At 51.5% G+C, this 9,428-nt stretch overlaps 1 protein-coding gene and 1 non-coding gene across 2 annotated transcripts; both read right to left on the bottom strand.

Moving 5' to 3' along the window:
* Positions 1 to 1,694: 1,694 nt before the first annotated feature.
* PIGM (phosphatidylinositol glycan anchor biosynthesis class M) lies at positions 1,695 to 3,846 on the bottom strand. The gene has a single exon (XM_047092894.1). It carries the CDS (start codon positions 3,769 to 3,771, stop codon positions 2,497 to 2,499), a length of 1,275 nt encoding a protein of 424 aa, XP_046948850.1. The 5' UTR covers positions 3,772 to 3,846; the 3' UTR covers positions 1,695 to 2,496.
* Positions 3,847 to 5,557: 1,711 nt separating this feature from the next.
* Positions 5,558 to 5,684, bottom strand: LOC124521922 (small nucleolar RNA SNORA43). The gene has a single exon (XR_006964626.1). It is a non-coding gene; the product is annotated as a small nucleolar RNA SNORA43 (small nucleolar RNA).
* Positions 5,685 to 9,428: the final 3,744 nt, after the last annotated feature.

Below are 9,428 nucleotides of genomic sequence, written 5' to 3'. Positions count from 1 at the left end.
TCCGCACTTGAAGCTCTGCCCAAAGATCCCAGCAGAACTCCACCGACTTCTAAGAATATCAGACACTCTGAGAATGTTAAGGGAATGATCTAAGACATGGAAAACGTTTAAAGTCTTAGATTAGAGGCAACTGTCGAGGTTTCACAGTGGAAGACTGACCTATTTATGATGTGAACATCCGTGCGATGGGAGTGTTACTCAGCAACTTCAATGTAAGTACAGAGTAAGCCGCGACAAAAACAGAATATTAAAACAAATTGGGAAGTTAATAAGTGAATATACTTATGACAATCTAAAAAATAGTCTGGAATACCAAAAAGACAATTATATTGGGATACTGGAACTCCATGTTTCCCACCCCTTTCCCACCAGTTCTACCAAAAAAATAATTGTTTTTTTTTTACATTTGTTTTTATTTTTGAGAAACAGACTGAGACAAAGCGTGAGCAGGGGAGGGGCAGAGAGAGAAAGAGACACAGAATCCGAAGCAGGCTCCAGGCTCTGAGCAAGCAATCAGCACAGAGCCTGATGCGGGGCTCAAACCCACAAACTGTGAGATCATGACCTGAGCCGAAGTCGGAAGCTCAACCAACTGAACCACCCAGGTGCCTCTCTACCAAAAAAAAATTTAATTATTATCACAAAAGAATGAAAAAAAAAAGGATAAAAAAGTCATGGCTGGAAGGCAACTAATGAACAATCACATACGAAGAGTACTCAAGGTAAGACCTAACATGGGATATGAGACTAGATGCTCTAAGAACGGTCACCATCTCCCAACAATTAATGGTCTCTGCTATTTTCACTGAACAACAACCCATGCAAAACCACCCATTCTTTCCCTCCTTCTAATGGCAGGTCCCAAAACACATCCATCAAAGAAGTGCTCCCAGTAACAGCATTCTTGTTTATGACCAGCCTGCAGACATTACTCTCAGTCTCTTTTTGGCCGGAACTGATATGAAATATACTACTTCTCTAAAGTTGTGCCTGTGTGTGTGTGTGTTTTACTAGGAAAGAACAATGTCACTTAATTACTCATCTTTTAAAACCACAAAAGCAAACTCCTACATTTTAGCTTCTTAGGGAGTCCCCAACCTAGATGGGGACTAAAAAAAAATTTAGGTTGCTTGTTTGAAACTCAGAAAACATTTTTTCCTAGAAATATGATAGTAATAAGGGAAATGGTCTGCCCAGCAAAGCCTCAGGTCCACAGTCTCTCCCTCAATTTCCTGGTCTGAAGACTAATGATGCTTCTTAATGCTTTCCAGAGCCTCCCACACAGGTCTCCATTTCCATCATAGAATTTTCTTCAGAGGGGTATTTTTAAGCTGGAAAACACTTTACTAACAATGTAATTTTTTTTATCACTTAAAATCTACTACTTTGCATTTTCGCAACACAGATGACACAAGATTCACTTAAATTCCAGACAAAAAATATTTTTAAGCAATCAGAAAATTAGGAGCGCCGGGGGGGCTCAGTCGGTTAAGTGTCCAACTTCAGCTCAGGTCATGATCTCACGGTTCATGGGTTCGAGCCCCAAGTAGGTCTCTGTGCTGACAGCTCAGAGCCTGGAGCCTGCTTCGGATTCTGTGTCTCCCTCTCTCTCTGCCCCTCCCCTGCTAGCGTTCTGTCTCTCAGAAATAAATAAACATTAAAAAAAAAAAAGAAAACTAGAAAAAAAAGCAATCAGAAAATTAAAAACAAAGGGGTATAAAAGAACACTAAAATGTCCTTAATAGTTTGTGGACTTCAAACATCAAAAGCAAGATGCTATTTTAAAATAATGTAATGACTTCAGTTTAAAGATGGGTGAATTTTAATTTAACCCTTTCTGCATAAAACCAAATGGTAATGTAATACCATGAGACTAAGTGCTGAAAAACTAAGTAATGAAACAGACATGTGAAACATGATTACAGTTTAAATTCTTTGGGCTCTTTTCTAAGCCCCCACTTTCAATACAGAATGAACTTTCCCAACCTAAGCACAAGAGTTGATATTTACCACTTTACGTCTAAAAGCTGTACTTTAGGAACATTCCGCGCATTTTCACAGCTATTGGGAAAGCTTTCAAAAGAAAAAGTGGGGGGTTGAAAAGGAAAGACAGCTTTAGACTCTGCAGCATAGCGTAGCTGGTACGAATACCGGGTTAGACCCCGGGACTGACTACATTCCTCTATTTTTCTTCAAAAACCTTTTGGCATCTGATAGTTTCATCAGCCTTTCGGTGTTGAAACAAGTAACCTTTCCTTCCCATCGTGTTCCCGATGAATGAGGCCTAAGATTTCCTAGAGGTGGACCTCAATGATTGAGTCCCCTTTATATACAAGGCAACCATTCGTTTTAATCTCCCTTGGGGCCGGGATTCATGCTCCCAACTGAACTTTCACCAGCGTGCACAGGATGTTCAAAAATGTCTCCAAAGCTCTCTTCTGGCCCATTCGGCACCATCAGAATGTACCGGAAGTGGCCGAAGAACGGGAGCCCGAATTAGTCATATTTGATTCTCTCCGCCAGGGGTTCCTGCTTGTAATGGGAAATAATTTGAATTAGGATGGAACAGTTGATAAGAAGGAAGAACAAACCAGCTAACCAGATAAACAGAAAGGTGTTCTTTCCCTGAAACTCCAGGAGGTACGCAGGAGCCAGCCAGAGGGCCTGCCCGATGAACCACAGCATCAGGAGAACCACGGCGCGTTTCCACCGCATCCTCACCAGCGGCATCACCAGGGGCAGCAGGCAGAGGTACCAAAGAAAGTACTGGGAGGTGCAGACTTTGTTAAAAGTCACGAAGATGGCCGTGTGCAGGAAACAGCAGAAGACGAGGTCCCTGTAGTAGGCGAACGACACGGCCGACAGCAGGAGGAACTGCGGCAGGAAGGCGGCGAGGCCCAGGGAGAAGCTCCACGGGCTCTCCGCGGTCAAGTACAGCATGTAGAAGTAGGGCGAGAAGTTGTGCCGGATGTCCCGCCTCGTCAGGTGGTACAGGTAGGTGTGCTCCAGAAACTCCCAGCCGTATTTCTGGTAGAAGCCGAAGCTCAGGGCGAAAAACGTGAGCCCGGCGACGGCGACGAAGAGCAGCACGGCCCGACTGCACAGCCTCTTGAGGAATTCGTACAGGCGGGCCTGGAAGGGGCAGCGGGGCCGGCCGGGGTCGCCGGGGTGGCCGCCGCGCTCCGGGAGCAAGTGCAGGGCGATGGGCAGGATGTAGGTCACCGGGTACATCTTCATGTGCACGGCGAGGCCGTACGACACCGCGGCGCACGCCACCTGCCTCCTCGCGAGCAGGTACAGCGTCGCCAGCACCAGCGCCGCGACCATCGAGTCGGCGTTGCCGCGGCTGGACACCGCCATGGGCAGCGGGTTAAGGAGCCAGAAGACACAGTAGCCGCAAGCCCGGCGCCGGCCCAGCCCCTTGAATAGCAGCAGGCGGTAGAGGAGGAAGGCGGTGAGCAGGTCGCAGCTGATGAACAGAAACTTCCCGAAGAGCTCGCACAGGTACACGTTGGGCGTGAGCAGCCAGCCCAGCAGCGGGGTGTAGCGGTACGTGGCCCGCAGGTACGGGGAGCGCCCCTCGGTGACGAAGCGCGCGGCGTCCGTGAACACCCGGTAGTCGACGTCCGTGTACCGCACGAGCAGCGTCCGGTCCTGGAAGACGCCGTAGAAAACCAGGGCCACCCGGGCGAGGAAGGCCACCCCGAAGACGCCGGCGGGCGGCACCCGCAGGCCCAGGAACCACTCTCCCCAGGGCTTGGTGGGGGCCATGACCGCGCGGCGCCTCAGCCGCTCAGCCCCAGCGCCGAGCTGCCTTCGAACGCCCGCCCTTCGCTCGCGGGCGCATCTCCCACCCGCCGGCCGCCAACCGAAACCTCGGCCGGGCGGTCGCTTCCGGCAGGAGGCCCCGCCCCCGCCCCGCTTCCGGTCGGAGGCGCCGCGCCGCGCTCTCAGTGGCCCGGCCGAGCGTGCCTTCCTCTGGATTGGCTGTGTCGCTGCCGCGCCTTCCCTCGGCGGGGGGCGGGACTTCCGGTCCTTGAGGGAGGCGTGGTGCCCTGGCTCCCGGAGGGCGGCCGGCGTGCTCCCGGAGTCGCGGCGCCTTATCTCTGAGCGTGCCCCCTGTTGCCCCGCCGCATCTCCGGTCAGCGGAGACGGAGCCCGGGACGGGACGAACTTCGGGCCGCGTCCCCCGGGCCGGAGACCCGCGGATGAAGGGAAGATGACCCGCGATCGCTTGCCGGGCGTCCCTCCGCCAGCCCGCCGGGAACCGGGGCGTGTGGGCCGGGCCCAGCGTGCGTTGCCCCGTGAGTACTCGGGAAGCGCCTATATGTTGAAACTATGCCTCGTGTGCCCGGACTGGAACCGAACCGGACGGCTGCTGTTTTGTCCGGCAGCCCTGGGTGGGAGGGAGCGGGGAAGGTGTCCCCGGGTCTCGCCGCTGCGGAGTTGGCCCTTCCTTGTGTCAAGGTGGCCTTCCCGTCCCCAGCCAGCAATTCGACCCTTCCGGCCTTAAAAAGCACGTCCTGGCTCTCAGATTATGGTTTCATCCGCAGTGTGATGTAGTTGCCTCCTTTCCGCCGAGGGTGGACGGACTGGGGTGCAGGGGCCTCTAAGCTCTAGGTCGTTCCCGCAGGAGACCTTGCCTGCTACCTAAGCCCTGGCCGGTGCCTGCCATCCCGGTGCTCCGGCCCTCTCTTACGGAATGACCAGTCTCTGTTACAGCATTTGTCGCACTGCCTTGTGATACCCGATTTTTTGTTCCTCTCGCTTCCCTCGTTTTCCGCCTTGAGTTCTTTGAGAACAGAGACTATCTTGTTCTTTTTCTGTGCCTCAGCGCCTAACACATTAGCAGGCTGGTAGTAGGCATTCTGTACAACTTGAATTGATTTTGGACGTTCCTCTTTTTTTTTTTTTAATCTAAAATTTTTATTTTTTTTAGCCGTCGTCACACCCGCTACCCGCAGTGGGGTTACCAAAACCAACCCCTCTCCACTCTCCAGTGCCCTGGTTTAGAGGGCTGCTTATAGGGTTACAGTTAGCCCACTGCTGGCTGCCCGTCGCCCCATCATGTCTCCTTGGCAGGACAAAGCCAGGTGTGGCCCTCTGCTGTCTCTCTCCTTCCCAGCCTGCCTCCTGTTCAGCTAAGAGTTCTCTGTTTGTCTCAAGTGTCCTTAGAGCAGGGTGTGTGGGCACAGGGCCTGGAAGCCCCCGCAGGGAGCAACGGCAGGCCACAGGCCACTCATAGCAGCCGGGGGTATACAACACACTTGCCCAGACTTCCAGAAAGCCCTACCCCAGACAGACCTACAGAATGAGCACTTCCACTCATTCTGGAAGAGGGGAGACCCTCTTCCTGGTCAGTCCCGTTGTGCCAGAGGCCGGACACATGCTCCTCTCTATGCACATCTCCTGTAACCCTCACGACAAGTCTCCTTTTATAGACAAAGAACTTGAAAACCAAAGCGGTTAGTGCCTTGCTCGGCGTTCCCAGCTAGAAGCCCAAAGGTAGGTCTCACTGCCACGTGCACATAAAAACTGCCTCCGCGGCAGCTGTGGGGCACGTGGGGCTACAGACCGTGCTTAGTGCTCACTGTTGTGAGCACTGAGCGTGGAAACAGCCATTTCCTCTTTGCCCCATCGTCACAGGTGCAGCAGAACAGCAGGTCCGGCACCTGCAGGGCATTCTGGATCGTCCTCTGACCAGAGTCCCTCTAGGGTGGCATCCTCGGAGGACTCCCTGCTCCCAGCCCTTTTCTCTCTCTGATGTCCTTCACCTGTCTCAGCTTCTGCCCCCTTCCTCCCCGTCCCCCCCCCCCTCCCCCGACCGTGCTCCCCTGAATTTCTCACCAAGGACTCCAGCCCATTAGCTCTTTCCCTTCTTGGACACTCACTGCACTTAGTCTGCAGAACCACCGGATGTCCTCATGTATTTCAGGTTCTATTCGTAACCTTTCAATGAGATGGGTTTCTGAGGTTAAGGATGATATCTTATCCTTAGTTTCTTTTCAGTCACTCATAATTGACTGCCATGTCAGGCACATTAGAAATGTCGGGCAGATATTGACTTACAGGTTTTACAGAGTAGGTGAGGCCGTTCAGCCTCAGCGTGCAGCTCCCAGGACTGCTCTCCCTTGCCCCGTTCATCCATCACGCAATTTACATTTATCCCTCGGATGAACCGTATTAATCGTATTAACACTCCATATTTATATCCCGATACCTTTTTCTCCTTTTGTGTGCCTCGGTGTAATGACGTGCCTTATGTGGATAGTTCCTTTTAACTGTCGTTTTGGTACCGTGGCTGCGTCTGTAAGGACAGCGCATCACCCTGCTGGTGATGGTGGTGACGATGACTTCAAACAGCCGGCTTTGTTGAGGCCTTGTTTGCAGTGTGTCAGGCATCGTGCTCGACACTTACCACGCAAAGTGGATACCCTGCCTTCCCAAATGAAGAAAGCAGGACTTAACGGAGGTCAAGTAATTTTTTCCTAAGTCACATCATGACCTAAAGGCAGAGCTGGAAAGCAAAAGCAGTTCTATCTGGCTCAGATCTTTTTTTTTTTTTTAATTTTTTTTTTTTTAATGTTTATTGATTCTTGAGAGAGAGAGAGAGATTGAGCAGGGAGGGGCAGAGCCAGAGAGGGACACAGAATCCGAAGCAGGCTCCAGGCTCTGCACTGTCAGCACAGAGCCCGATGTGGGGCTCCAACTCCTGAGCCGTGAGATCATGACCTGAGCCAAAGTCGGACGCTTCACCGACTGAGCCACCCAGGCTCCCCTGGCTCAGATCATTTCTAACTACCGTGTGGCTAACCTGCAAATAAAATGTTGCTGGTGCACTCTGATCTCCCTCTCTGCCTCCTCTCATTGATCTCTTGTATGCATCGTTCTCATATTTACTCTCACTGTGATCCTTGCTCTGATGATTCTTCTCATCTGCCAGTGGTACATAAGTGAGGCTTAGTCCCAGAAAGTTAGGGGAGGTGGATGTCTGAGGATTAACTAAGGCTTCCTCTGGCGCAGTTGGTTTAGTAGTGTGGCAGAAAGGCCCCGACCATCTGACCCTCTAGAGCTTATTTATGAATAGGTGGGAGGCACCATATTGGACAGATAAGGAAACAAGAAACAGCTAACCAAAAGAAACTCAGCTTGGAGCACTGCAGTCAAAGGGCAGAGATACAGACAGTAGTTGAGGGACTGAAGAAGGGACTGGAGTTCAGGCAAATAGATTGGACGGGGAGGTCCAACTTCTGTTCCTTGCTTCTAGGTGGGACAGAACCACAGGCTTGAAGGGGCCCATACCAAGCTTTGGCATTGGGCTTAGAGATTCTATTTCTCACCTCCTCCTGGAAGAGCTGCCATTTTTTCAAAGCTCACGTGTGGATTACCTCTTGAGCAATTACTTAACACTTCCCCCTTTCACTGTCTGCCTCTAGGCTCTCACCCTTTTAGAGCCGATGGCTAGGGAAAGCACGCAAGTGCGTAGCTTGTCCCTAGCTAGCCTCCTCGGCCGGTGCCTTGACCTTGGTCATCATACTGTCTTGCTCTCATTACCTTTCCAGATCTACTCTCCATCTTTTCTGCCCTGTTCTGGGCAGCGTCATGTGGCCTTCCCTGCCCTCTGGCTCCCCATCAGAATAGGCCAGTGGGGGGGACTAGCAGATCTTTGGCAGTGGCTGAGTTCGGCTGCCTGAGACCCTGCCTTCCACTGGAGCTACTCCAGCCCCCTCCCTTTGGCTCCAACTCTCACCAGGTTCCAGTAACCTTCCGGGCAGGTTTAAGACTGCTAAAGGCTTCCTGCTGTCGGGAGTCCCTGGGTGCCTCACCAGCCCTTGTTGGTTTATTAGCCCTGCCCACACCTTTGTAAAAATCCCTTCACTGAGTCCTCTCCATATTAGCCCCTGGAGTGCACCATCTGGTTTCTGCTGGAATACTGATCGATTCAGTCACTCTTTTGCATGGAATCTTGCTTATATTTCCTGCTTTGTCATTTCTTTTTGATCGATTCCTAATTCTTTTCAGGCTCAGCCTCCTGTACCTTAGTCCAGACCTCCAACAACTCCACTTAATCATACGTCCTTACCACCTACACTACACGAGGGTCTGTGGTGCTTACCTCCCCCGCCCCCGCCCCTCCCCCCAAGCTTTTGTAGGTCTTTTAACTGGTTTAGTGTCTCCTGTCTCAATTCTGCTGCTAGGCTGATAGCCATAAACAGCACTTTAATTAGATCCTTTCCTTCCTCAAACATTCTCAATGGCTCCCAACTGCCTACAGAAAAAAATAATGGGCCATTTAACGTGCCATTCAGTCCCTCCATTACCCTACCTTTGCCATCTATTCGCCTATAAAGCCCTCTGTTGCGGCTTTAGTACCCATCCCTTACTTAAGCCTTGTGCTTTCTTCCTGCCATGCTTTTGCTCATGCTGTACCATCTACAAAGGGCCGAATTTATTTTCACTTACTTAACTACTGTTGGTCCTTGGATGCCGGATTCCAACCTCTACCCCTATGTCAACTCTCCCTAGACCTTAACTGGTGGAAATGATCTCTCGTTGCAGAACAGTAGAGTTTAGTGTCTGTTCTATTTTTTGTTTGTAATCAGTTAATTGCGTCATGCCTTAGGAGATCTGCTACCTAAGTCTTCTGTGGGCGTTTAACAGACGTATGAGCTCCACTGTATACCAGCGGTGTGAACTCCAGGCAAGTTCCTTCCCTCCCTCTTCCCTTCTTCTTGAGTATCATACATGCAGGTCTTGGGCTAAGTGCCAGCCGTGCCCGTGACCAAACCCTGACATGAGTCCCATTCACATGGCACTTAAAGTCTGGTGAGCAAGACCGACATCAGTGAGATCCATTCACAAGTGAAGTTGCCACCCCGATAAGTGCTATGAAAGGGGGGTATGTGGCGAAGCCATAGCTTTTTTTTTTTTTTTAATGTTTATTTATTTCTGAGACAGAGACAGAGCATGAGCAAGGGAGGGGCGGAGAGAGAGAGGGAGACACAGAATCCGAAGCAGGCTCCAGGCCCCGAGCTGTCCGCACAGAGCCCGACGCGGGCCTCGAACTCACATACCGCGAGATCATGACCTGAGCCGAAGTCGGACGCTCAACAGACTGAGCCACCCGGGCGCCCCAAGCCATAGCTTTTAACAGGCGTTTTGGTCTGAGAAGGGCGTCGTAAGAGTTAGCAAGGCTTGGGGTTGGCGGACAGGAGGGAGTTGCGCAGGAGAGCAGAGCAAAACCCAGTGAGGCCGTCCATCCCTCATGGCAGGTGTCATGTCTTCTATCCCTGTTCCTCGAATGGTGCTCTTACCATCCACATAAGAGGAACTCAGCATTTGCTGATGTTTCTTGAACGTTCCATCAAATGTGTTCTAGCCAGACCTCGTAGATTGTTATCATCCCTTGCCTGGTGCTTGTCCCTGTG

The sequence above is a fragment of the Lynx rufus genome, unplaced genomic scaffold (genome assembly GCF_022079265.1).
Source record: "Lynx rufus isolate CCGP_SWC_20201006 ecotype Redwood Valley unplaced genomic scaffold, mLynRuf1.p SCAF_31, whole genome shotgun sequence".
Lineage (NCBI taxonomy): Eukaryota > Metazoa > Chordata > Mammalia > Carnivora > Felidae > Lynx > Lynx rufus.
Note: the sequence above shows the minus strand (reverse complement) of the source record. Positions and strands in the feature narration are given on the sequence as shown.

Bases quoted from the DNA above. Each gene is read 5' to 3' on its own strand.
- PIGM (XM_047092894.1), bottom strand. From the start codon at position 3,771: ATGGCCCCCACCAAGCCCTGGGGAGAGTGGTTCCTGGGCCTGCGGGTG.